Below are 27,252 nucleotides of genomic sequence, written 5' to 3' on the forward strand. Positions count from 1 at the left end.
AGCCGCACCCCCATCTCCTACCGACTAACCTCATCCCGCCCCCTTGACCTGTCCGTCCTCCCTGGACTGACCTATCCCCTCCCTAACTCCCCACCTACACTCACCTTTACTGGCTCCATCCCCGCCTCTTTGACCTGTTTGTTTCCTCTCCACCTATCCTCTCCTCTATCCATCTTCTATCCGCCTCCCACTCTCTCCCTATTTATTTCAGAACCCCCTTCCCGATGAAGGGTCTAGGCCCGAAACGTCAGCCTTTCTGCTCCTATGATGCTGCTTGGCCTGCTGTGTTCATCCAGCCCTGCACCTTGTTGTCTCAGTTTTGTAGTCACCATTTCCACTATCGATAGTTGGAAAAACTCATCTGATATTCTAATGTCTGTAAGGAAAGGAAATCAGCCATCCTTATCCAGTCTGGCCTACATGTGACTCCAGACCCACAGAACTGCAGGTGGCTTTTAACTACCCTTTGAACTTGCCAAGCAAACCACTCAGTTCAAGGGCACTTAGAGATGGGCAACAAACAAATTTGATTTTGAAAAGCTCAGCAGGTCTGGCAGCATCTGTGAAGGTAAAAAACAGAGTTAACGTTTCGGGTCCGGTGACCCTTCCTCAGAATTCCTCAGTTCTGAGGAAGGGTCACTGGACCCAAAACGTTAACTCTGTTTTTTCCTTCACAGATGCTGCCAGGCCTGCTGAGCTTTGCAGCAACTTTGTTTTTGTTTCTGATTTACAGCATCCGCAGTTCTTTCGGTTTAAATTTAAGTTTGATTTGATTTATTATTGTCAGATGTACCTAGGTACAGTGAGGAGTTTTGTTTTGCATGCAGTACAAGTCAATCATACGATACAAAGATCGTAGGGTGATTGAACAGAGCAAGAAATACAAAGTTACGGCAGCAAAGAAGGTGCACAAAAAGCAAGATCAACATTCAATTTAAAATTTGAGAGACCCATTCAGAAGTCTGATAACAGCAGGCAAGAAGCTGTTCTTGAATCCATTGGTACATGTGGTTAAGCTTTTGTATCTTCTGCCTGACAAAAAGGTTGGAAGAAATTACAAATCAGGGTGGGAGGGGTCTTTGATTATATTGGCTGGCTTCCTGACGCAGCAAGGAGTATATATAGAGTCAATGGATGGATGGAAGGCTGGCTTGCGCAATGGACTGGGCGGTGTTCACAACTCTCTGTAGTTTCTTATGCTCCTGGGCAGAGCAGTTGCTGTACCAAGCCGTGATGCATCCAGATAGAATGTTTTTTATGGTGCATGTGTACAAATTGGTGAGAGTCCCTATGGCCTACTGAGGAGTAGAAGAGGCATTGTTGTGCGAGTCTAGTCAGCTACATGCATCCCAGTGAGATAGCAAAGGGACTTGGGAGGGGGTGCGGGAGAATAGAAGTTAAAATTAATGGGAAGACCTCTATTGTCCTCGAACTTGTGGCAACTAGAAGGTAGCACCTCATGCACCGTGCAGAGATAGCAAGCCCCAATTAATCCTTCCAGGAGGGGTAGCTTATGGCTCAGAACATTGGTGGGGAACGAGAGGAAGAGAGCAAAAATCTCAGAAATAAAATCCGAACATATGTGAAGCCTTTTGTAACAAAACTTGCACTTCATAACTGTAGAATCTTAATTGTCTCTTGCTAACGTGAAAAACTGTACCAACATTACTACTAGATCAATCTGGTATCATAACACATATAGCAATCAAAAGGGAAGGGAAGTTTGGAATTTATTTCTTTGTGTGTAATGGAATGATAATGTGTAGTAATCCCCAGTAGACCACATTCATTATACCAGATCAGGAAAAGGTATTAAATTACAGGCTACCATCTGCTGGTGCAAAGAAACAAAAAATAAATGAACTGAAAGTTAAGTGCCAAAATTGACTTCCTGATTTAATGGGATAAATATTTTTAAAGCTCACGTGTGACTTTTTCCTTTCTGGAGCCAACTAACTCCATTTGCCCATTTACCTCCTCCCTCCTCACTATCTGAGGCTCCTGATGTACCTTCCAGGTGAAGCAGTAATTTATCTGCACTTCGCTTAAATCTAGCCTGCTTATTCGCTGCTCACAATGTGGACTCTTCTACACTGAAGCGATAAAACTCAGACAAGGTGACCACTCTGTGATGCATCCACGTTCTGTTGCAAAAATGGCCCCAGGCTTCCAGTTAGCTGCAGCTTCAACATATCACTGCATTCCCTGGCAAGCTTCTGTGTCTCAGACTTGCTGCAGTGCTCCAGTGAACCTCAGCACAAACAGCATCTCATTTTCCACTTGGGGACCATGCAGCCTTCAGGACTCAATGTCAAGTTCAATAACTTTAGAAGCTGAACACCTTCTTGCGTGTCTTTTACCCATCCGCACAGCCCAGGCCTGTCATGACATGGGCTGCTTTCAGCAAAGCCAACCCATTTTCACCTACTTATGGTCCCCATTATTAGCTTTTCTTTCTCCCTGACATACTGTCATCCATCGCTTTGTCTGCTAAACTGCTGTTTTCTCTCTGGGCTCCATCTCCACCCATTTGCTCACGCCTTTTCCTCCCCCATTCCCCATCTTCACCATATATACCGCGTTTTCTGAGTTACTGTTTGTTCTGAAGTAGTGTCACTGGACTCAAAATGTTAACTCTGCTTTCTCTCCACAGATGCTGGCGGACCTGTTGAATTCCTCCAGCAATTTTTTTTTTTCCTGCGTTATACTTTCAGCATCTGCAGTTCTTAGTTTCAATTCCATCTTTCATCATGTGGTGAATTCAGAAATATCCGGCTCTTATTTCTGCGCAGATTTATGTATGAAGGAATTAGGTTTGATTCCTGGCAGCACTCACAGAGCTCAGGAGCAGCTGGACCTATCACCAGTGGTGCAAGGAGGCAAGGGTAGGTTGCAATTAATTAATATTCATCCGCAACAGTACAGATCTTTCACCCAGAAGACACTCCAGCTTCAGAAATGTTAGTTCCACTTTTGCTACACACATCATAGAAGAAGATCATAGAATCCCTACAGTGTGGAAACAGGCCCTTTGGCCTAACAAGTCCACACCGACCCTCAGAGCGTCCCACCCTGACTCATCCCCCTATAACCCACCTAATCTACACATCCCTGAACACTATGGGCAGTTTCCCATGGCCAATCCATCTAGCATGCACATCTTTGGACTGTGGGAGGAAACTGGAGCACCCGGAGGAAACCCACGCAGACACAGGGAGAATGTGCAAACTCCACACAGACAGTCTCCTGAGGGCTAACCACTGAGCCATTTAAAGGATGTGGAAGAGCCAAGAGGTGACCTGACTGAAACATAAAGATCCTGAAGGGATTTAGTTAGGTGGATGTTGAAAGAATGTTTACTCTTGGAGGAGAATCTAGAGCTAGCAGCAATAATTTAAAAATCAGGAGTCGCCCATTTCAAACAGAGAAGAAGAAACATAGTTTCTTAGAGAGTTGAGGGTCTTTGGAATTCCCTTCCTCAAACAGCAGGGGACACAGAATCTGTAAATATTTTTAAGACAGGTTGCTGGGTTACTGGACTTATCGTTAACTCAGTTTTCCCTCCACTAATGCCGCCAGACCTGTTGAGTTTCTCCAACACTTTGCATTTGCGTTTCAGATTTCCAGCATCCACAATTCTTCACTTTCATTTAATTACAGGTAGATTTGTTACTACCAAGAGAATGAAAGATTATCAGTGGTATGCAGGAATGCAGAGTTGAGATGAAAATCAGAACAGCCATGATCTTATTGAATGGGGGAGCAGGCTCGAGGGGCCTACTCTTGTTCCATGTCCATGTGAGCATTCCATCAATTTTCTTTGTTCTTTGTGCCATCTAGGGGTGGCATTCATAGGAAATGCAGCCCCTTATTTAAGAAAAGATGTCAATGCACTGGAAGCAGTTCAGAAAGGGTTTACTAAACTAATACGAGAACAGGATGGGTCATCTTCTGAGGGAAAGTTGGACAAGCTAAGCTCGCATCTGCTGGCACTTTGAAGAGGGAGAAATGTCGTAATTGCAACATACAAGATCCTGCAAGATCTTGACTGGATGCATGTGGAAAGGATGTTCCCTCCTGTGGGAAAATCTGGAAGTAAAAGTCACTGTTAAAAGTAAGGGGCTGTCCATTTGAGACTAGATGGGGAGAATTCTCTTTCTCAGAGTGTTTTCAGAATTCTCTTCCTTAAAGGGTGTGGAAGCAAAGTCCTTGAATGTTTTTAATGCAGAGGTAGATAGATAGATAGATTCTTGATTAGCAAGGCGATGAACGTTTGACAGGGGTAAGTGTGAATGTGGAGTAATCAGCCATGATCTTAATAAATGGTGCGGCAGGCTGAGACCTACTCCTGCTCCTAATTCATATGTTTGTTTCATAGTCACAAAAGCACAGGTGGTAGATGCATTCGTTATAAACTTCAAAAGTTTCTGAAAAGGTCCCAGCAGATTGGAAAATGGTATATGTAACATCTTTATTCATGGCAGAAAGCAGGCCATAGTAGGCCAGATAGCCTTACATCTGTCACGGGGAAGATGCTAGAATTCAATACTAAAGAGGTTATAACAGGAGGATTCGAAAATCATGATTTGATCAGGTAAAACTAACATGATTTTGTGGAGGAGAAATCACGTCAATTAATCTATTAGAGTTTTTTTTGACAAAGTAACATTCAAGGTGAATAAAGGGGAACTGGTTGATTTCCAAAAGGCATTGATAAGATATCACATTAAAAGTCACTGCACAGGACAAGAGCATACAGTGTGGGTAGTAACCTAAGAGCATAGCAACTTCAGAGTATGACCTCTGCGGTCCATTTTTCTTACATCCCCCAGCCCTCCAGGTCAGAGCTTGTTGGCTTTGCTCTCAGCAGACCGGTCCCATTTTCTCCTTTCCACAGCTAGCATCTACACCTATTATACATCTCTGTCTTTCCTTCACTACCTTCAGCACTGCCTTTGCCTTTTGCTCTGGGCATCCTCACAAGCTGTTCCACTTGTTTCCCCCTCGCCCTCTGCCAACACCACTTACCAGCTCTTTTTAGTTCCAAAGAGGACTCAAACATTAGCTGTGTTTTTCTCTACACGGATGCTGCCAGGCCTGTTAAGTTTCTCCAGCACTTACTGTTACAATATGTGACTATCTCCCCAGACCCAGTAACAAAGCAATGAATATCTGCTGATATTGAATGGAAAGGGACAGATCTCACTTTATACATCCTTACAATCAACTACTGCTATTGTTAGCAATTGGAACAAAACTGGTTTAAACATTACAGAAATTGGAGAGAAAGCAGAGTTTCTGAAGAAGGGTCAATAGAGATGTACAGCACAGAAACAGACCCTTTGGTCCAAATTGTCCATGCTGACTAGATATCCTAAATTAATCTAGTCCCATTTGTCAGCATTTGGTCCATATCTCTCTAAACCCTTTCTATTCATGTACCCATCCAGAAGCCTTTTAAATGTTGCAATTATACCAGCCTCCACTACTTCCTCTGACTGCTCATTCCATATATGCACCACTCTGTGTGGAAAAAGCTGCCCCTTTTAAATCCCACTGGACTCAAAACTTTAACTCTGCTTTCTCTCCAGAAGCTACCAGACCAGCTGAGTTTCTCTAGCAATTTTGCTTTTGTTTTAGATTTCCAGCATCCACAGTTCTTTATTTTGTGTTATTACCGAAACTGGAATGTGCAAAGTCCACCATATCTAATAAATCGGGGCTCCTTCCCTTATCCTGCATTACTACTGCAATCATGGAGCTTCTTCCCAGATTGTGAGTAATTTGTAGAAGTCACGCATCTGCTATTCCATTCATGTCTCTACATTTGTAGCAGATGACATACTGAAATAACACCAAGCAGGAAAGGTAGCTAGCACATGCAGAGTTTCACACACAGTAGATTGCTTCTGTTGCAAGCAGCCAGGGAAGGGGGATGGGGGTGGGTGAGAGGCGGTGGGTGCTGAAGTCATGACTCAACCCTCCTCCTCCAGTGTATAATTGAAGCTTATCCAAGATCTGCTTCCCAACCAGTTCTGCATGGCTTAAGCTGACAGACTAAAATTGAAAATGAGCAGGGACCAGATGCGTCACAGAGACAGCTGACTGAACAAGTGACGCACAGGTTTTTTATTTAAAGTGGTCAATGTGTTATAGCCTGGTCTCTCCATTATGATTCACCTGTACAAACAACCTGAAAATTAATTATTCACTGCCTATTTGTTTACTGCTCAGGGGAATAGGTATCAGGAAACAGTTGGGACTTAATAAAGATGGAAATCAGTTGCCAAAATATTTTCTTCCTGCAAAATTGTAAACGGATCAAAACAAGAAAGAAGCTTTTCATCCCTCTACAAGATTTGCTGGGAAATTTCTGGGACCCTTCTCTTACAGAAGCCGATCTTTACTGTTTATGTTTTATTTCTGTAAGCACAATAATAAAACACATGTATAAGCAGGGATGCATAAATGTACGTGCACAAAAACTCACTTTCTCTTGTTTTGATTTAAGGTAATTAAGAAAAGACAAGTGAAGACTCTTTAAAAAAGACTGAGTTATTACAATTAAGATTGCACTGCCTGAAAAGTATTATGGAAACATATTCACATCAACTTTCAGAAGGGAATAAGATTATGAAGACTGCATCTTCTTATTATCTTCATTTTTTGAATGTGGACTGAAATGAGAAAAGGATTGTTTTCAACCCAAGAGAACGAGTTGCTGAATTTTTAAAAACAAGTTACAGAATGTCATTGTGAGTTGTGTTTACACTGCTGCCTTTGCAAGCAGTGAGGGAGGAGAGATAGGACAGCTTGGCACTAGGGGCGTATTTGTGCATGTCTATGTGTACACATGGAGCGTGACTCAGCTGGAGACAGCTTACTGATTGGTTTGTACAAAGATGGCCAGTTCTGGATGCCAGAAGTCATCAGCCTGATGACAACTCTCCGATTGGTTCCTGTGCAACTGAACAGCTGGTACATGTGAATATTGGAGAGCCAGATAATCTCCAAATGGAGAGAAGCAGGGTCTGTTTCTATCTCCTTGTAGCAAAGTAACTCAAACTTGGAGACAGTTGGTTATTTTCTCCTACCATCATAGAATCCCTACAGTGTGGAAGCAAGCCATTCAGCCCATCGAGTCCACAACCGACTCTTCAAACAGCCTCCCACCCCGACCCACCCCTGTAACCCTGCATTTCCCATGGCTAACCCACCTAGCCTGCCCATCCCTGGACACTACGGGGCAATTTAGCACGGCCAATCCACCCTAACCTGCACATCTTTGGACTGCGCTAGGAAACCAGATTACTCCACATTTTCCTGGATGAATGCAGCTCCAACAACAGGCAAGAAGCTTGACACCATCCAGGAAAAAGCAACCTGCTTGACTGGAACCACATCTATCACATTCAATTTTCACTCCCTTCAACATTGATGCTCAGTGGCAGAAATGTATACCATCCACCAGATGCACTGCAGCAACTCATCAAAGCTCCTTTGATAAAATCTTCCAAACTCCTCACCTCTACTGTGCGGAAGGACATGGCCAGGGTGATAAATGAAACACTACAAACTTTCTCTTCAAGCCATATACCATCCTGACTTGGAACTATATTGTTGTTCCTTAAGTGTAACTCTGTCAAAATCCTGGAACTCCCTTCCTAATAGGTCAGTGGTTGGATCTACACCCCAGGGGCTGTAGCAGTTCAAGAAGGCAGCTCACTACCTCCTTGACAAGGAAGGCCATTTAGGGATGAGCAATAAACACTGGCCTCAATCTCATGAATGAATAAAAGGTGCTAAGTAAATGTAAACTCTTGTTGCAAGATATCTTTTCTGCTTTTTGCAAGAGGGTAACCAAAAGTATTAAAGCAGAAAACATTTAGTCATAAAAACCAAAAGAACTGCGGATGCTGTAAATCAGGAACAAAAACAAAGTTGCTGGAAAAGCTCAGCAGGTCTGGCAGCATCTGTGGAGGAGAAAACAGAGTTAACATTTTGGGTCCGGTGACCCTTCCTCAGAACTGCAGAACACCTACGCTCGGTTCGCAATAAACAACTGCACCTCCCAATCGTGAACCATTTCAACTCCCCCTCCCATTCCTCAGACGACATGTCCATCCTGGGCCTCCTGCAGTGCCACAACGATGCTACCTGAAGGTTGCAGGAACAGCAACTCATATTCCGCTTGGGAACCCTGCAGCCCAATGGTATCAATGTGGAGTTCACAAGTTTCAAAATCTCCCCTCCCGCTACCGCATCCCAAAACCAGCCCAGCTCGTCCCCGCCTCCCTAACCTGTCCTTCCTCCTACCTATCCCCCTCCTCCCACCTCAAGCCCCACCCCCATCTCCTACCTACTAACCTCATCCCGCCCCCTTGACCTGACCTATCTCCTCCCTACCTCCCCACCTACACTCACCTTTACTGGCTCCATCCCCGCCTCTTTGACCTGTCCATCTCCTCTCCACCTATCTTCTCCTCTATCCATCTTTTATCCGCCTCCCCCCTCTCCCTGTTTATTTCAGAACCCCATTCCCCTCCTCCATTTCTGAAGAAGGGTCTAGGCCCGAAACGTCAGCCTTCCTGCTCCTCTGATGCTGCTTGGCCTGCTGTGTTCATCCAGCTCTCCACCTTGTTATCTCAGATTCTCCAGCATCTGCAGTTCCTACTATCTCTGAAACATTTAGTCATGTAGCTTTTCATATTATAGACAAATGCATCTTGCTTTAGTCTCAAAGACGCCATCTTGTGAGAAGAGAGAGCAACACAGCAGAAATAACAAAAGTTCAATCGTATAAATTAATCCTTTTCAGAATCACATTGCTATTCATCCATCCAGCATACACCACCATCCTGTTAGTGCTTCTTTTGGAGTTGTGCCATTTTACCAAAAAAATCACATATTTGTACTTAGTATATGTAAAGTTGTGTACATTCCTTCTTGTCTGGAGAGTTGGCTCAAGTTGCAATACAGTTTCAATACCAGAATAAAACTCATGTCACTGGTCATTCTTCATGTTATGAAGCAAACGAGTAAGTGCCAGAGAACTATCTGACCACAGGAGGCATTGCAGGAACCATTCTGCTCTCAGCTGAGTGTCACAGACAAAAACATTTGCATATTGCTTTTCCCAACCATGAGCTGTTTCAAACTGCTTTACAAACAGAAGGTTCCTTTGCAGTACTGTACTTCAATGAAACACCACAGCCAATTTGTCCACAGCAAGGTCTTGGAGTCATACAGCACGGAAACAGACCCTTCAGTCCAACTAGTCCGTGCTGACTAAACATCCCAATCTGCTCAGTCGCAGCAGTGTGTACTATCGACAAGATGCACTGCAGAAATTCGGCAAAGATCCTCAGACAGCAACTACCAAACTCACGTCCACTTCTATCTAGAAGGACAAGGGCAGCAGATATTTGGGAACACCACCACCTGCAAGTTCCCCTCCAAGCCACTCAGCAGCCCGACTTGGAAATATATCGCCGTTCCTTTACTGTCGCTGGGTCAAAATCCTGGAATTCCCTCCCTAATAGCATTGTAGGTCAACCCACAGCAGGGGGACTGCTGCAGTTCAAGAAGGCAGCTCATCACCACCTTCTCAAGGGCAACTAGGAATGGGCAAGAAATGCTGGCCCAGCCAGCAACACCCACATCCCACAAATGAATAGAAAAGAAATTGCCAACATTCAGTCCATACCCCTTTAAAACCTCCCCAAACAGTAGAGTGATAACCAGGCAATCTGTTTTTAAGCTTTTCATTTGAGGGATGAATTTTTGGACAGGACTTCAAGTCTGTCTTGCCTGCTCTTCATCAAAACAGCGATGAGGGTATTTTTTAAACATCCACCTAAGCAGGTGAATGGAGCCTCAGTTTAACATTCAGAAGACAGCACTACAATCAGTTCGACACTCCTTCAATACTGCAATGGACCATCAGCTTGAATTTCTGCGCTGAAAACCTGGAGTGGGATTTGCATTAGGAAATTTGTGATTCAAAGCTAAGTGTCCCACCCATTGAGCAACAGCTGACACATCGCATAGGTTCTGGCAAATGCGATCAGGAGCTGCATCCCTGCTTTTTTTTTTACCCCTCTCCCAGGAGCAAACATGGGTTCCCAGCAGTGATCTGCTCAATCGGCATAGAACCCCTGGTTTGTAGAAAGAACTTGGCCCTTGGCTCAAGAGAGCCACCTTGTGATAAAACAGCACACTGCAGCACAAATTAAAATTAAATTCACTCCAGAAAATGGTCCAACTTCATAAACCTGGTGATTAAAATCAGTTCATACACATTCCACCATGCTGCTTTCTGTAACACAACCATTCCCAGTACATTAGTCCATCAATTATGGTAATCATAACACACGTTTAACAGAAAAATTGAAATCTAACAAAGAATACGAGAGAAACTCTCGCAGCATCTGTGGGGAGAGAAACAGAGCTAAACAGTTAGTGATGACTCATCCTCAGAACCATACTCGATTCAAAAAGTTAACTTGGTCTCGCTCTCTCTCTCCATAGTTGCTGCCAGTCTTGCTGAGTTTCTCTACCATTCTGTGTTTATTTCAGATTTCCAGCATCCATAGTCTTTTGCCTTCAGAAAAAAGAAAAACTTCAGCGCTTCAGAGACCTCATGTTCTACTTGCTATCTCAAGGTAGCAATGTTAACAACTGGTTCGTGAGCTCAATATTGGTGTTTCATAAAATGAGGGGTAGCAAATACACAAGCAATTATACAGAACTTACTAAAAATGATCTCCACCACCCAGGTCAGTCTACAGAGGCAAATTTAAATATACTGTAGAATTCGTCAACAAAGGTATCAGCATTTGGGTATATCACCAACACCAATCTGGTTTTGCAGAGAATTCTGCTCAAATTACTATTGCCCCATTAGAACAGTATCATTTGCAGACTGCAGAGGTGAAAAGAAAATGATCCCAACTTACTGCACTATCCAGTCCAAATAAATTAGATTAAAAACTAAACACTATCCATCGTTATTCAAGGTTAGCTAGTTCAAATTAGTGGATAATAATGGAAAACAAAGAATGATATATTGGGAATATACAGTCTAAACAAAACAGATAGACATGACCCCCTGGGTCTTTAATCTCCTCCCTCTCTAACCTTTCCCTGACCCTTGAGTTTTGTTCCAATCACTCCTGCCCATTTTCTTAACACACATCACTTTCCCACCTCTCTCCAATTCTGAAGAGGATTTATGTCAGATGTGAAAAGTCAACCATCTTTCTCTTTCCACAGATGCTGAGTTGCTTCAGCACTTTGTTTGCATTTCAAAACTGAGATTTAATCAAAATAGTTTGCATTATTTATTTAAATTAGTTGTATTAAATTGCATATTTTTTGCAGAAAATTAGAAACCCAGACAGACGATTTCCAACACATTCAATCTGTTCTCACTAGATTAATTTCATCTGCATATAGAATTGGCTTCACTTCATTTTGTTCTGGTTCGAATTTTATTTTAAAATGATAGTTTAATGAATTTTAGGATATAATAACATACGCGGCCGCAACTAACCATATATCAAATATTTCTGACAGATCTTGGTCTCCTGCTTGTTTTGATCTTTATTTGAAACGGTAACACAAAGCAAGGGTCAAAATGGTTAGGATGCACTCATTTAAGCTCTTTAAAGAACACAATGTCTAAACTGAGCTATCATAGCTTTTATAGATCAAAGCCAAACTCGCTATGGCTCTCGTAAGACGTATATCTCAACATGCACACATTGCTGTTTTCAATATTTGATCTTATTCTGTAAAGAAACCTTTCACAGACACACACCAAATATACACAGGCAAAAGCTTACCATAAATGTCAGGTCCGTGTGGGGTAAAAACGTTGTAAATAATTATTCTCAGGGGAGTAACCACCAACTTTCCATAGTAATAGCTGTCCACTACAACAAGGGGGAGCTGCAACACAAACAAAGATGTCCTGATTTTTACTTCCACATTCTCTGCAGGGGTTTAGCATTTCCCCCCAACAAACAGGATGTTACCCTTACCACAATCTAGCAAGAACTACTTTGCAGTGCTATCAGGCCTTCATGAAAGTGGTTTGCCAACTGAAAGCAGTAAGGAGCAGGAGGAGGAAGGAAGGAAGTTATCCTTCTAGAAAGTTCATGAGGAGCAGGTTGCCCACTGTCTATCCAAGAAGCTCCTTCTTACGTGCATGAATGAGGTGTTAGCACAAAGCACGATCCATATTTAGAACACGGACAAAACCTATTTTGCAAGCAATTATGGATTAATTTCCTTGATACCTACCAGAAAGAGCAGCAAAGCCACCACCGTCCATATAAAAAAACTCTGGAACCTTCTCTTCAGTACCACCAGGTCAAATGCTATTGGCAAACTAATAAGAGGAGAAAATGAATCACAGGATTAGATTTACAAAACACGCATTAAAATAAGAATTTAGGTATATTAAATTTATTTCAAAAGTACAACTTAGAAAACAGATTTTATTTAAAATAGATACACGGTGAGGCTTAACACACAGTAGTTTGGGAAAATACACTGGATATTTTTTATAAGACTAAATACAATGGATTTGTAGGCTGACAGTAACACAGCAACAATGTTACTGTGTCAATAATCCAGACGAACATGCTGGAGGGGAGTTCAAATCTCTCTGCAGCAACTGGACTTCAAATTAATCAATAAATCTGGAATAAAATATTAGTCCCATTAGTAATACTTATGAAACTACTGAATTGTTGTAAAAATCTTTCTGGTTCACTAATGTCCTTTTTTAAGTCTACCTTACAGGTGACTCTTGGTCCACAGCAACCTACTTGACTCTTCATTGCCCTTGCAAATGGCAGCTACAAAAAACAAGCCCTGTGGCCACATACTTTCTCAAGGGTTCAAACAGATGGACAATAAGTGCTGGCGTAGCAAAACGTCACACCCAAGAACAAAGTAAATTAAAAGGCCCTTAAAAAAAAGTAGCAGGAAATGCTGAAAATATGCAATAATTCTGCCCACATTTGCAAGGAGACGAGAAGTCAGATAATACTCCAGGCTAGACTCTTCTACATCCAAGTCCCCTCCCAAATATTAACCGAATAATCTTCCTTTTTCATTTCCAAATCCAATACGATTTTCCTTAACCAGTCAAAAATTTGTCTGTTCCATTAGAAAGGGCAACTGGCAACAACGGGAGGAAGGAGAAGAAAACGGGGAGGACTGTGTATTGCAAGCAACCAGTTTCACCCACAAGAACAGATAGAATCATAGAATCCCTACAGCGTGGAAGTAGGCCACTGGGCGCATCGGGTCCACACCAATCCTTGGAAGAGCATCCCACCTAGATCCACCCCCATCCCTGCAGCCCTGCATTTCCCATGGCTAATCCACCTAGCCTCCACATCCCTGGACACTATGGTTCAATTTAGCATGGCCAATCCACCTAACCTACACATCTTTGGACTGTGGGAGGAAACCGGAGCACCCGGAGGAAACCCGTGCAGGCACAAGGAGAATGTGCAAACTCCAGATAGACAGTCGTCCGAGGATGGAATTAAACCCAGGTCCCTGGCACTGTGAGGCAGCAGCACTAACCACTGAGCCACTGTGCCGCCCTTAGACAGGCTGAGTATTTCAAGTTGGATACTTCTAATTAACGCATTACTTTTCAACAACTGTTGGAGTTCAAATAAAATCATTGAAAAGAGTTATCATTTGTTTCTGCTCAACTCTTCCACTCCTTTGTTTCAACCTGGACTCTGGAGGCACCAGAGACAGTCCAGAGGTAAGACAATGCAAAGGGGTTGAATTAATATCATGACTAACATTATTCTTGCATCTTTGTAACCAGCAGCTTTTCCAAACTAGCACTTTGCCCTCCCTTTCTCCCCCCAATAATGTTTTATTTTGGAATGTGGGTGCCACTAGCACTTCCATCTTTAACTGCCTTTGAGTTCACTGATGGTTGGGCTATTGTAACATATGGCTGCAGGAGTTATTCCCTTATTACTCAGTGCTAAAGGTGACACGTTGTATGACTTGCACACAGACACTTGCCTATCAGCCAGTGGAAGATTCAATGATAATATTGACAACAGGATTGGATAAATAGCTGAAAGGGTTAAAAAAAAACTCTATTTACCCCTTTTCCATGTACTTGTCCCTAGTCAGAGCTGCTTTTTTCTGATCCTGTTCACTGTTTATTAACTTTCCGTTGTGATCCATCAGGAGAAATGCAGGATGGTAAAGCAATTTCTGGCTCAGTAGAAACTGTGTGACCATAGTTGTCAAAAGGGGAAAACTAAGGGACTTTCTTCAGGGTCAGGGGAAAGACTAGAAAGAACCTGAAAAGTTCTACTAAGACGTACAGGCATGATAAGCCCAATGGCCCCCGAGTACTCTGTGCCATTGTAGGGCTACGCTAATTCCACAAGGATTGGTAGCTTCAAGTTAGACAATTCCAACATCGCTGCTTCAGACCTAGGTACTTATAACATCGCTGCTTCAGAGTCAGGTACTTATAACATCACTGCTTCAGAGTGCCCTGGTAAGACGCTCTTGATGTTCTTACCCAAGGGCTGCACTGAAGGGCCATCCCAAAATGGCTCCGGCTGCCACTCCCAGTATAGCCACAGCATTCGTATCTGTAAACCAGCCAGTCATTGCAATTAGAGTTGTGTTCATGCAGAAGCTACTGGGGAGGAATGCTGAAAATGAAGGAGAGAGAACGAGAAGGCACCAAATAAAAATTAGTCATCTTACCACATTACTGTTCATGGGTATCAAAGTTAAAAAAACCAACAACACAAGGGTAAATCTAAACTGCAGCCCATTCAGGGCAATCAGGCTCCTGAAGGACAAATGCCATAGCCTTTTCATTGCTTTATCTTTTTAATCATGGGTTTGCTTCTTTAGAACTTTGTGGTTTGGGATGGTCTTACTTAGCGCTGTTGCCTTGGAAACATGCAAGCCCTAAATCACAACCCTTGACACCAGTGACTGGAGATACCTGCAAATAAACAAGAACATGGAACAGGATCTTAGCAGCCACGGAACGCCGTGCGCGTTGGCGAGAATGTTGGGAAAATTGTGTGAGGACGGCTGTAAGGAGATCCCTGATCTACAACAGAAACCCACAACTGTGAGTAGATGTCACCCTCAAATTGAGGGATGGGCAACCATTTCCCTCAGTGAAATACCAAGTAAGAAGTTGAACTTGGGTTTGTTTCTTCCAGCACTGTTCTTGGTCTTACATGTAACTTTATGCTCTCATTTCCATAAATGCAAGTCTTTACTCACCAGCTGCTGAGCAGAACATCCCAGTACTCAAAACCATGAACGCCAACATTAATCGCCCGACATGGAGCCCAAACTTCTTGCAAACAGCTCTAGAGCACAACCAGCGTACACACTTTCATTGATACATTATACTAAAACAATTAAATTGCAACTAGTTAAAAGACTTTTTAAAACACAAGCTCCAAGTATGCAGCAGGTCTGTCAGCACCCTGAAAATATAGATTAGTACGCTGAACGCTGGATATTTGAGTGTTCAGACAACAGTTCTATATTTAAAACGTTACATCTTTTCTGCATCAGCGCCGAATTACCTGCTGGATATTTTTCCTGAATTAACCACGAGATATTTTTCCAGCATTCCCTCTTCTTTTCTGCAACTTTCCAACAGTATCAATTCTTATTAAATTATCAAAACAGGAAAGCCATAGGCTGATAGATAAAATGCATTGACTTACTTGTAAAAGTACAACTCGCAAATGCAGCAGAAAAAGGCTAAGAGACATCGTAAGAAATAGAAGACAAGAACCTGGAAAAAGAAGGTCCTTCACATTAAATGTAAGTAAGTTGGCAAGGTCAAACGTCAACCACTAAACCACCATCATTTTTCAATGTAGTATTCAGAGTAATGTAATTAAGGACAATTCTATAAACTCCCTAAAATGAAACAAAGAACTGCAGATGCTGGAAATCTGAATGAAAAACAGAAGTTGCTGGAGAAACTCAGCAGGGTCAACATTTTGAATCCTGCGACCCTTCTTCAGAACTGTTCAAAAATGTTAACTGTTTTCTCTCCACAGATGCTGCCAGAACTGCTGAGTTTCTCCAGCAATTTATGTTTAAGCACCCTTTAAGTTTCCATTGTTGTTTACATCCTCATAATGTTTGGATGCCCTTAATTAGCTGTCACCTCAGTAATATTACAGTTTCTATAACAAAAACAAAGAACATATGCATGGGAAAGGGAGTTTGTTGGTCAATCTTAAGGAGCATGGGACCTAATCTTCAAAGTTATTTAAGCTCCTAAAAGCATAGCGTGACTTACAAATGGATTGCAAAGTATTTTTAGTTGTTTTAATTAGTTTTAATTAGTTAATGGGAAGGTACTTTTGCCACATTGGTACATTAACGGACTATTAATTAATGTAAGTAAGAAATGAACATGTTTAAAGTTGACAGATCTTGGAAGTAACAACGATGTGTCCTTTCGGTTCAAAGAAGGGTCTACGCCTGAAGTGTCAGCTTTCCTGCTCCTCTGATGCTGCCTGGCCTGCTGTGTTCATCCAGCTCTACACCGTGTTATTTCAGATTCTCCAGCATCGGCAGTTCCTACTATCTCCAGGATAAGGTACTTCAATTAAGTTTTTTTCAATCACTCCTCCACTCCTAATTGTCCCAGAGAATTGAACTGTTAAAGTTGTTAGGATATAGGGACACCCACTGGCCAGTTAGGAAGGGAGCTATGGGATTTAGAGTAGTGACAGTGAAGAGACAGCTCTGCAGTCTCAAGTCAGGATAGTAAGAGACTCGGAGAGGAGCTACTATATTGACCATTGTTGTTTCCAATGCCAAATCCAATTTCATTCTTTCAGATTTTGTAGTGGTTTTTACAAAACTGCTCAATTGTTTTAGGGTGCAGTTGACAGCCTGGAGGGTTATAAGATTTTCCTTCCCCAAGGGTATTCACAAACCAGATGAGTTTTTAACAACAATCAATATGGTTACACAGTCAGACTAGCTTTTAATTCCAGATTTTTTAAAATTCAAATTTCACCACCTTCCATGCCGGGATTTGAACCCCTGGGATTTCTATATTATTAACCCAGTGATTTTACCACTATGCCACTGCCTTCCTTCTGTGAACAAGCTAAAGAAGCTGGGATGACTCTCCTTAGAACAGAAAAGGTTAAAGAGGTTTAATAACGGTTATGAGTTTTGAGGAAACAAATAAGGAAAAACTGTTTCCATTGGCAGGAGGGTCAGTTACCAAACACTCAAATTTAAGATAATTAACAAAAGAATCAGGGAATTTTTTTTTGCAGCAAGTTGTCATGATCTGGAATGCACTGCAGAAAAGAAGCTGAAAATAGATTCAATAATCATTTCAAAATGGAATTGGATGTTGGAAAGGAAACATCTGCAAAGGTCTGTGGAAAGAGCAGACATAGTATGACTGTTCTTCCAAAATGCTGACAAAAGTCTGCAAGAAACCACCATTACAGAAACATAAGAAATAGGAGCAGGAGTAGGCCATCTGGCCCATCAAACCTGCTCCGCCATACAATAAGATCAGGGCTGATCTAATCGTGGACTCAGCTCCACTTACCCGACCACTCACCAAAACCTTTAATTCATTTCCTGTTCAAAAGTCTATCTATCTTTGCTAGTTTTAGCTAGTTTCCTGGAGGATGCAAACACCAGATTCTAACATCATTCTGAGATATTATTAATGCTGGGGTGGAGCCTGTTAAACTGCTGCTAAGGACATGGAGAGTGAACCATATAGTGTCAGCAAAAAGCAAGACTCCATCTGAAGGACATGAGTAAACCAGATGTTCTCCCAACAGCCTTGCAACTTTCAAGCTCTTTTCTGTCCTCGTGATGTCCAGATTTATTTAATTCTCTCCCACAAACGATCACAATGGAATTTGAGCATGTAACCTCTAGGTTGTAAATACACCTATAAATATGTACCAATCTGGATAAGTCAATTCTAATTTTGAATGAATGATGGGTTACAGAAATATAACTAGGGTGCCAATTCCGATCACAATGCAACACCACTAGCTGGAATCTGGTCTCACTTGTCAAAGATCCTGCCAGGAAGATCTGTTGAGGTTTATAGGTGATAAGTAATCATTAGGCCAGGCTGAGAGGTAGAAGTAACATCACCAGACTGATAATCTACAGTCCTTAGTATTCTAGGGAATGAGTTTGAAAACACCTCATTAGACGGTGAAATTTTAATTTTAGTGTGGAATTAAAAGCTAGTTTAGTTCTAATTGTGACCATATAAAGATTGCCACAAAAAGCTCACCTGGTTTGCTATAGTCCTTAAGGGAAGGAAATCTACCACGCTGGCCTACATGCAATTCTTAACTGCCCTCTGAAATGGTCTATCCAGGTCAAGGGCAGTAAAAGATGGGCAATAAACGCTGGCGCAGCTAGTAATGTTTTACTTCCCATGAAAGTACTTTCAAAAATTCAATCTATCAGCGAGAGCAGTACAGGTGCAGAGGGACATCAGATTCCCGTGCATGATTCTCTGAAGGTGGCCAGGAATGTTAAAACAGTTGTTAAGACGAGTAATAGGATCCTTGGGTTTATAAACAGAGGCATAGTGTATGAAAGCAAGGAATTGATGCTACAACTCTACAAATCTGGGCACCTTATTTAAGGAAGGATTTTAAAACCCTGGAGAGAGTTTGAAGGAGATTTACTAGAATGACACCAGGAAAAAGGGATTTCAGACAAAAGGAAATATTAGAAAAATTGGACTTATTCTGCATGGAGAAGAGAACATTAAGAGGTGACTTTATTGAGGTGTTCAAAATTATGAACAATTGTGTCAGGGTAAAGAGGATACTCTGTTTCCACGAGTTGGTATATCAGTGACTAGGGATCACATTTCAAGATTGTCAGCCAGACAGCTAGGAGTGAGATGAGGAGAAACTTCTCTCCTCAGACAAGCTGATGGGATTTGGAATGTGCTTGATGGGAGAGTGGTGGAGGCAGGGTTTTCAAAAGACAGCTGGTTATGTATTTGAAAGTGATTAATTTAGATGACTAATGGAGAATGGCACTAGCTGGGTAGCTCTTTCAGGAGCTGATATAAATACAATTGGTCAAATGGCCTCCTTCTGTGCCGTACAATTCGATAATTCTATATCCTGGTATCCATGAAACCCACAGTCTGCACCTACAGGAAAGATGAAATAATCAAAAGAAACAGTGGACTCTCTGACATGAATAACTTCAAAAGTACAACCGGGCTGTATGGGGATGATGCTAGCAAGCACTTCCTTACATGAAGATGTGTGAAAGTCTGGAACGCTCTCCAAAAAAAAAAAGGTCACTAAGACTCAAAGGACTAAATTAAGTTTCAAGACCAGGATTGATGGATTTTTGTTATCAAGGATATTAAAGGGATGCGCAGCGAAGGCAATAAAAATGGAGTTGAGGTGATTGAACTAAATAGCAGTGCAGGCCTAGGAGTGAAATGACGTATTTCTGTTCCTAATGCTCCTCAGAGCAGGTGAGCAACAATAACTTAGTACACTTCTATTTAAAAAAAAGCACCTTGTTGGTTTGCAGAACTCTTGCATGGAACCAAGCAGGTAAAACGTGTAGCCAAAGATAAGCGTAGGAGCGAATGGCATAGGCTGGAGAGTATTCCCAGGTCTGGAATCCCGTTCCATACAGCAAAAAATGTGTCTGTGTACAAAGAAATGAGATGTGAGTAACCAGATTAATCATCTCCAAGTAGGTCACATTTCCTCCTTTCCCCTCCCTTCTTAAAGCTTTGCTTTTTTTAAATACAATGTAAAATAACCCCATTGCAATTTAAATAAATTATGATTTTGTTACAGTGCAATTTTAGTGTGTTTTAGTCAACCTTCAGTCACAGTATTCTTTTCTGGCAGCCCGCCCCCTTATTCCATACATTTACTGGTGCCACAGATCATCACTGATTCAGTCAGAACCGGCAACTGCTCTTTTCCATCCATGTACTTTTTCTGTCTTTTTCCCCTCAATCCAGCAAAGTGCTTTAACTAATAGTGTCACTGGTTGAGAACAGAATCATCTGCAAAGTCAAAAGGGACTGAACTGTGTCTTCAGGCAGTTTACATAATGTACTAAAGCATGTGGCTGAGGACAGGAGAGAGCTCACCCTCAAGGGACTGTTCAGTAAACATCTACCGAACCAAAAAAAGCCAGTATTAAACACTGAGCAATTGCACATTGCAATTAACTGAGGCAAAAGTCATTCCTACAGTTTCAAACATTTCTGCAATCAAGTTACGGTAATTTAAAAAAAAACTCAAGTTTGTTTTTACTTTAGCATCACATCCTTTAGCATTACTAAACATACAAGGAACTAACTCCAAACAGCTTTCTCATAGCAATTGTAAAACGCAGATTGCAAAACTTACTGGTTCCCAATAGTTGAATGTTTCATCGCAGTCTGAAATGTTACTGAGTAATGCTGCGCAGAACCTTGCAGAGATGAGACATTTAAAGGCTGTAGAACCCTCGGGTGCCCACACTTGTCCTGCTTTAGCACCTGATTGCCTGGAAAGAGGCAAATATCGATGGTAAGGGGAAATAAAGTGGGCTGGGCACAAGCTAAGAGATTAAAGGAATGGCAGGATTTGGTACAGTACATAGAACAGTAAACTATTAGAAAAGCAACAAGACCATCTTATGTCAATATATTTTCTTCTCTTATTATAATGACTCAAAATACTTAACCAAGTGGACTGCTTGTTGCAACATAGATTTTTTAATGACGTACATTTGGCAACTTGTTTGTGATTCATGACAAACCCTTTTATTTTTAGTCATATTGTTTCAAGGGATAATTGTTGGTTAGGACACCAGGGGATTTCTCTGGCCCTCTTCAATTTACATCAGGTGATCTCAACAAGTGAAGTGGCCTCACTTTAACAATGCATTCAAAGGATTGTGTCTCCAATCATGTATCCACACTCCGAGTCACTTGATAGGACAGAAATTCATATTGCTGAAAGAGACATTCAGTCGAAGCTTGTCACCTTGTATTCATCAGGAAAGATGCACAAGTTGCAAATTTCAAAGCAAACAACAAGTTATACTGCATGAGAATTATTGTGCTGATTGGTTGGCACGTGGACTCTGACATAAAATTATTGGTCCCTTTGTAGACTTGGTATTCTTGAATCTATCCTGATGAGTGAGGATGAAAAGCTTCAGCATATCATTATTTTAAGCAACATTTGTGCTTCTGTGTGACACCAGTCATTTGTCTATAATTCAGCAAAATACGATTAGATTCCAATGCTATAACTGTCAATTACAAAGGTACCACTTCAACCACATGAAGTCTGCCAGATGTTCCAGTCAGTAAAAACTTTTCATCTTTATTCAAGTGCGGTAATCCTCTATTCTAAATTGCAGATACTGATTTGGAAATCAAAAATTTCATACCTCAAGTAAAGAGCTGCACAAGTCACTAAACTTTGAAGGTCTGAAACCCCCAGGATTCAGAAGATGACACTGACAAATGGAGTTCCCTTCCCATCTTGAAAGTAAGAGAGGTTTCACACTGCCCTGATAAATGGATCACTGACAGCAACAGACTAAGTTTAGTATCTTGCTCTCTCTACAGAATGGATACAGAGACAAGGTTGACTTGGTAAACTGATTAATATGGAGAAAAAGCACTGTGTTGCAATAGTAAGTGTCAGAAGAGAACATAGCCTCTGGTCTTACACCACTCCATGAAATATTTACTATTTAACATCGGCCAATGATCTCTGAAGTGCTGCTCAATTGCAGCATTGTAATTGGCAGAGTACAGACTGCAATCATTTAACCCATGCTAGCAAAACCCAAAAGGCAAAGTCTGCTAGACATGAATTGGGCACCACTAGCTGAACAATTTTGATTGCATTAATTTGTAATATTTATGTTTGCTAGGAGCTACATATATTCATCCACAGCAACCCATTCCCTGCAAATCAAAGGAATATCTCGAAAACTTGCGCCTGTTTTGGATTACACATGAGCTTGGGCACTCTACAGTTCCCCATTACCTTACCCATGGCATCACGTCAGCCAATCAGAGTCAACTTACAAACTAATTAACACTGTTTTCTCTTGAAGTATAAATTACCATGATCCTTTGAAATTTGGCATTCTTGCACTTATCCTGATGCAAGCAAGACAAAAGGATTCAGCCACAAGTTTCTCTTTGGTGACTGTCCCTTTATTTTTCCACTTACATTGAATGTATCCAGGCAGTCTAAAAATATTTGGAAAGGTCTTTTTGAGCATTGCAATTATACGACAAGAGAAGGAGGAAGAACCAGTTGCTGTTAACATTGCTCTTTAGCTCTTTGGGATGCAATAGATTAAAGCAACTTTGTACTTCCTCATGAAAAATGATCCAATCTGTATTCTACCAAACTATAGTGCCAACAAGGCTATTGCAAGCCATGAGTCTCGACTTGTCTCTTGCCTCTCCACGTGGAAGTACATTAGACACACAGCTCGGAAGACTTCACTATCTTATTACTATTTAAATTGAAAGTTATAGAGTCATTGAGATGCACGGCACGGAAACAGACGCTTCAGTCCAACTTGTCCATGCCAACCAGATATCCTAGATAAATCTAGACCCATTTGTCAGCATTTGACCCATATCCCTCTTAACCCTACCAATTCATACACCCATCCAGGTATCTTTTAAATGTTGTAATTGTACCAGCCTCCACCACTTCCTCTGGCAGCTCATTCCATGCACGCACGAACCTCCACGTGAAAAAGTTGCCTTTAGGTCACCTTTAAATCTTTCCCATCCCATCTTAAACCTATGCCCTCTATTTTTTGATTCCCTACCCCAGGGAAAAAGACCTTGTCTATTTACCCTATCCATGCCCCCCATGATTTCATAAACTGCTATAAGGTTACCCCTCAGCCTTCGATGCTCCAGGGAAAATAGCCCCAGCCTATTCAGCCTCTCCCTATAGCTCAAACTCTCCAACCCTGGCAAGATCCTTGTAAATCTTTTCTGAACCCTTTCAAGTTTCACAACATCCTTCGTATAGCAGAATTGCACACAATATTCCAAAACCAATGTCCTGTATGGCCACAATATGACTTCCCAACTCCTACACTCAATGTTCTGACCAACAAAGGCAAGCATACCAAACACTTTCTTCACTATGCTATCCACTTGCAACTCCACTTTCAAGGAACAATGAACCAGCACTCCAAGGTCTCTTTGTTCAGCAACACTCCCCAGGACTTACCATTAAGTGTATAAGTCCTGCCCTGATTTGCCTTTCCAAAATGCAGCACCTCACATTTATTTAAATTAAACTCCATCTGCCACTCCTCAGCCATTGGCCCATCTGATCAAGATCTCATTGTACTCTGAGGTAAACTTCTGCCATGTCCACTACACCTCCAATGTTGGTGTCATTTGCAAACCTACTAACCGTATCTCCTATGTTCACATCCAAATCATCTACATAAATGATGAAAAGCATTGGACCCAGCACTGATCCTTGTGGCACACCACTGGTCACAGGCCTCCAGTCTGAAAAGCAACCCTTCACCACCAAGCTCTTTCTCCTACCTTCAAGCCACTTCTATATCCAAATGGCTAGTTCTCCCCGTACTCCATGTGATCTAACCTTCCTAACCAGTCTGCCATGAGGAACCTTGTTGAACGCATTACTGAAGGCCATATAGATCGTATCTACCACTCTGCCCTCATCAATCCTCTTCCTTACTTCTGCAAAAAAACTCAATCAAGTCAGTGAGACATGATTTCCCAAGCATAAAGCCATGTTGTCTCTCCCTAAACAGTCTTTGCCTTTCCCAATAGATGTAAATCCTGTGCCTCAGGATTCCGTCTAACAATGTGTCAGCAAGGGGCCCAGCAATCACTACCCACAGAGTTCTAGGGTACATCTGATCAGGTCCCCCAAGTTCAGACTAAAAACAATCAAAAATGTTAATCAGAAACCTGCAGTCACTTGAGTCTGGTAGAGCAAGAAGCAGAGGGCATGGAGCAGCTGTGAAGAAGCCAATAATCAATTCTGACAACTTAAAAGAGGCTGAAATCTCCAGGGATATATTCAAATAGGGTTGGCAACAGATTCATTCAAGTAAAGGTAAAGTTGCTACAGGTCCAGACGACTAAAGAGCTATTCTCTCATTAAACAGAGACGACTGCCAGTATTTTAACCTAAGGGTCACCACACCTCAGGCAAGGAGAGAGATTCAGAAGGGAGGTACTTCTTGGTAACCTCAGCCAGAGTGGGAATTGAACATATGCTGTCGGCATCACTATGCATCACAAACCAGCCATTCAGCCAACTGAGTTAACCAACAACACAATGCCAACAAACATGCCACATTTGCCAGCAGTTCCTTTTTTTTTGTACAGGACTCACCCCTGTTAGAATTGAAAATTAAGGCTGATAATTTGCATGTAGCAAGGTCACACACACACACAGAAAAATGACAATAACACTTTTGTTTGATCAATCCCTTCCCTGAGGGTCTGACTCAATCTGATAGTGTAATTCTACAAGAACCCTTGGTCCTCTAATTTAAGGGAGCAAAATGGGGTCAGATATCACATACACATTCAATTTATCTGGACCCAATGCCAGGAGCTGATATTCTTCACTCTCATTATTGGAGGATGCTGAGGCCAATTGTCTGGTCCTACCCCAAATAAAACAAGATGATGCAACACAGACTGAGGATTAAACATGGGACGCAGAAATTCCAAGCATTCCACATTTGCAAGTTCTGGCTATTTCAATGAAGATAGGTCAGAACCATTTTTCTCCACCTTCACCATACTTACTATATTCTCCCTTTTCACAGCTAATCTGCCTTGAATTATTTGAAGTCTTGGCCCCATTCATCATTTTCAATTGTACCCATCACAATCTTTGCCAATGAGCAGCCCACTAACATACAGACCTAATTGTAAACAGACCCCAAGTGTAAAAGAAAGGGCAGCAGCTGCTTAAAATTATGCAAAATGTGGCACAGAAAGAGGCCATTCAGCCTAACCAGCCCATGACACGGGAGGCAAAGGCCTAGTGGTATTATTGCTAGACTGTTATTCTAGAGATGCAGGTTCAAATCCCACCATGGCAGATGCTGGAATTTGAATTCAATAATAATTTAAGATAAAAGAGTCTAATGATGACCATGATTCAATTGCCTGCAAAAACCCACCTGGTTCACTAATGTCCTTTAGGGAGGGAAATTGCCATCTTTACCTAGTCTGGCCTACATGTGACTCCAGACCCAAGAGAGATTTCAGCCTCTTTTAAGTTGACTCTTAACTGCCCTCTGGGCAATTAGGGATAGACAATACATACAAGCCCAGCCAGAATGCCCTCTTCTGTGAATGAATAAAAAAGAATTATGCTCCACTCAAATCTCCTCTCAACTTTTCTCATCTAAATCAACCAATATAACCAGCTGGTTCTCCCTCTCATCCGGTTTAGTCTTCCCTTCATTGCATCTATTCTCCTTGCTTCGACAACCCTCTGTGCTGCATTCGCATTACTCCTTGGATGAAGAAGCCTTTTTCTGAATTCCCTAGTGCCTTTCTTGGGGACTATCTGATACTGATGGCCTCTAGCTGTGTTCTTCCCCACAAGGAAGAAATAATTTTAAAGACTTCTATTGGGTCTCTCCTCAACCTTCTATTTTTTTGAAACGGAGAATGAGAACAAGTCCAGCTATAACTGAATATAATAAGGGAGATTATCACAGCTCTGTGTCCTAGGTTGTGGGTATCCCAGCAAAGACCCAGGAAAACCTCCTCTAAAAGGGAGATTATCACAGATCTGCATCCTTGGTTGTCTGAATCCCAGCAAAGAAGCAGGTAAACCTCCTTTAGTCTTGCAACTCCTCCACCAAATGCTAAATGTTCACCAAAATCTTAGTGGTGTTTGAGGTTAGCAGAATGAAACTTGATCTTTTTTGAAATATACAAGATTCGAGGAAGTAGATTCTGAGAGGATGTCTCCTTCTTCAGGGTGCACTAAGAACTAGAATTAAGGGGCACCATTTCAAAGTAAGAGATCTCCCATTTGACTGAAATTTAAAGAAATTTTGTCTGAGTCACTAGACTTTAGAATGCACTAAACAGAGAGATCAAGGGTCATGTCAATAAATCTAATTCAAGGCTGATTTTAAATTCAGAATCACAATTGTTAATGGCACATAGGAGGCCATTCAGTCCATTCATCCCATTGTATCTGTTCTATTATCTGGTAATCTCCTGCCTTTCCCCATACCCTTATACACCACTTCTTTCCAAGCAATCATCCAATGCCCCTCTCGAATGCTTCAGTTGAACCTGTCTCCACCTCACTTCCAGGTAGTGCACTACTCGCTACGTGAAAAGGTATTTTTTTTTCCCTCACACATTATCATTCCTCTTTTGCATTTCACTTTAAACTGGCATGGGAACAAATGGGGGAAGCAGGCAGGAAAGTGGAGGTAAGGCTCTTGTTGAATATCTTGTTGAACAGAGGGGGCCAAGTAGCCTACAGTTGCTCCCATTTCTTATGTATTGCAAAATATATGCTTCTGTTCTTTAAAAAGAAAGTAGAATTTAAAAGTAAAGCACTCGCCTAGGTAAGCAAGGTCCGTCGGAGTGAAATATCTCTGGACTGAGTGAGTAACAGTAGAATGGATACATTGTAACAATGAATTGCAACATGAATGAATGAATGATTGATTGTAGCAATGTGGGCGCACAGGCGCAGTGCAGTCACCCCGGGGCGGGGGAGAAGAGTGCCGGGTGCCGGCCGCCGGCCCTCCGGGAGCAGCTCAGTAACTAACCGGGGGAACAGGGCCATCGCCGAGCTGTGCAGCCGGTACACCGGGCCAGGTCAGCCTCGGCCAGCTACTCACCCCTCCCTGCTCTCTGGGCCTTTGTCCTCCGCCTTGCTCTCCCCTCGGGCCAGCCGGCTGCTCTCTCCCCCGGGAGGCAGGCTCCCGTCCTGCGACTGCCGGCTAGAGGCTGCCCCCCTGCCGCTGGCTCGGTGCCTCAGCTTCGAGGCCATTGCCTGTCAACCGAGACTACGGTAACCGGCGAGGCTCAGCCCGTCCCTCATACGGCAGGCAGAGAGGCTCAAAATGCACGCTCGGAGCGGTCGCGTTGCAAAGCTGTTGCTGCATCTATCTGGAGCCCCTTCG

The 27,252-nt window shown here is 42.2% G+C and overlaps 1 protein-coding gene across 2 annotated transcripts in view; it reads right to left on the reverse strand.

Annotated features, from left to right (window-relative positions):
• The window catches only part of alg9 (ALG9 alpha-1,2-mannosyltransferase), a 60,777-nt gene extending 33,525 nt beyond the window's left edge, over positions 1 to 27,252 (reverse strand). The window contains exons 1-8 of one of the 2 annotated variants that reach the window (XM_048615543.1): positions 26,968 to 27,252; positions 20,460 to 20,598; positions 19,606 to 19,740; positions 15,765 to 15,835; positions 15,310 to 15,398; positions 14,582 to 14,654; positions 12,307 to 12,394; positions 11,847 to 11,952 (exon numbers count right to left, since the gene is read on the reverse strand). In XM_048615543.1, the coding sequence (XP_048471500.1) occupies positions 11,847 to 11,952; positions 12,307 to 12,394; positions 14,582 to 14,654; positions 15,310 to 15,398; positions 15,765 to 15,835; positions 19,606 to 19,740; positions 20,460 to 20,598; positions 26,968 to 27,119 (853 nt within the window). In that variant the 5' untranslated portion in view covers positions 27,120 to 27,252. Of the gene's footprint in view, positions 1 to 11,846; positions 11,953 to 12,306; positions 12,395 to 14,581; positions 14,718 to 15,309; positions 15,399 to 15,764; positions 15,836 to 19,605; positions 19,741 to 20,459; positions 20,599 to 26,967 lie in introns of both variants that reach the window. The other variant, XM_048615542.1, reaches the window with a different exon arrangement.

Source organism: Rhincodon typus, chromosome 32 (genome assembly GCF_021869965.1).
Source record: "Rhincodon typus isolate 14 chromosome 32, sRhiTyp1.1, whole genome shotgun sequence".
Lineage (NCBI taxonomy): Eukaryota > Metazoa > Chordata > Chondrichthyes > Orectolobiformes > Rhincodontidae > Rhincodon > Rhincodon typus.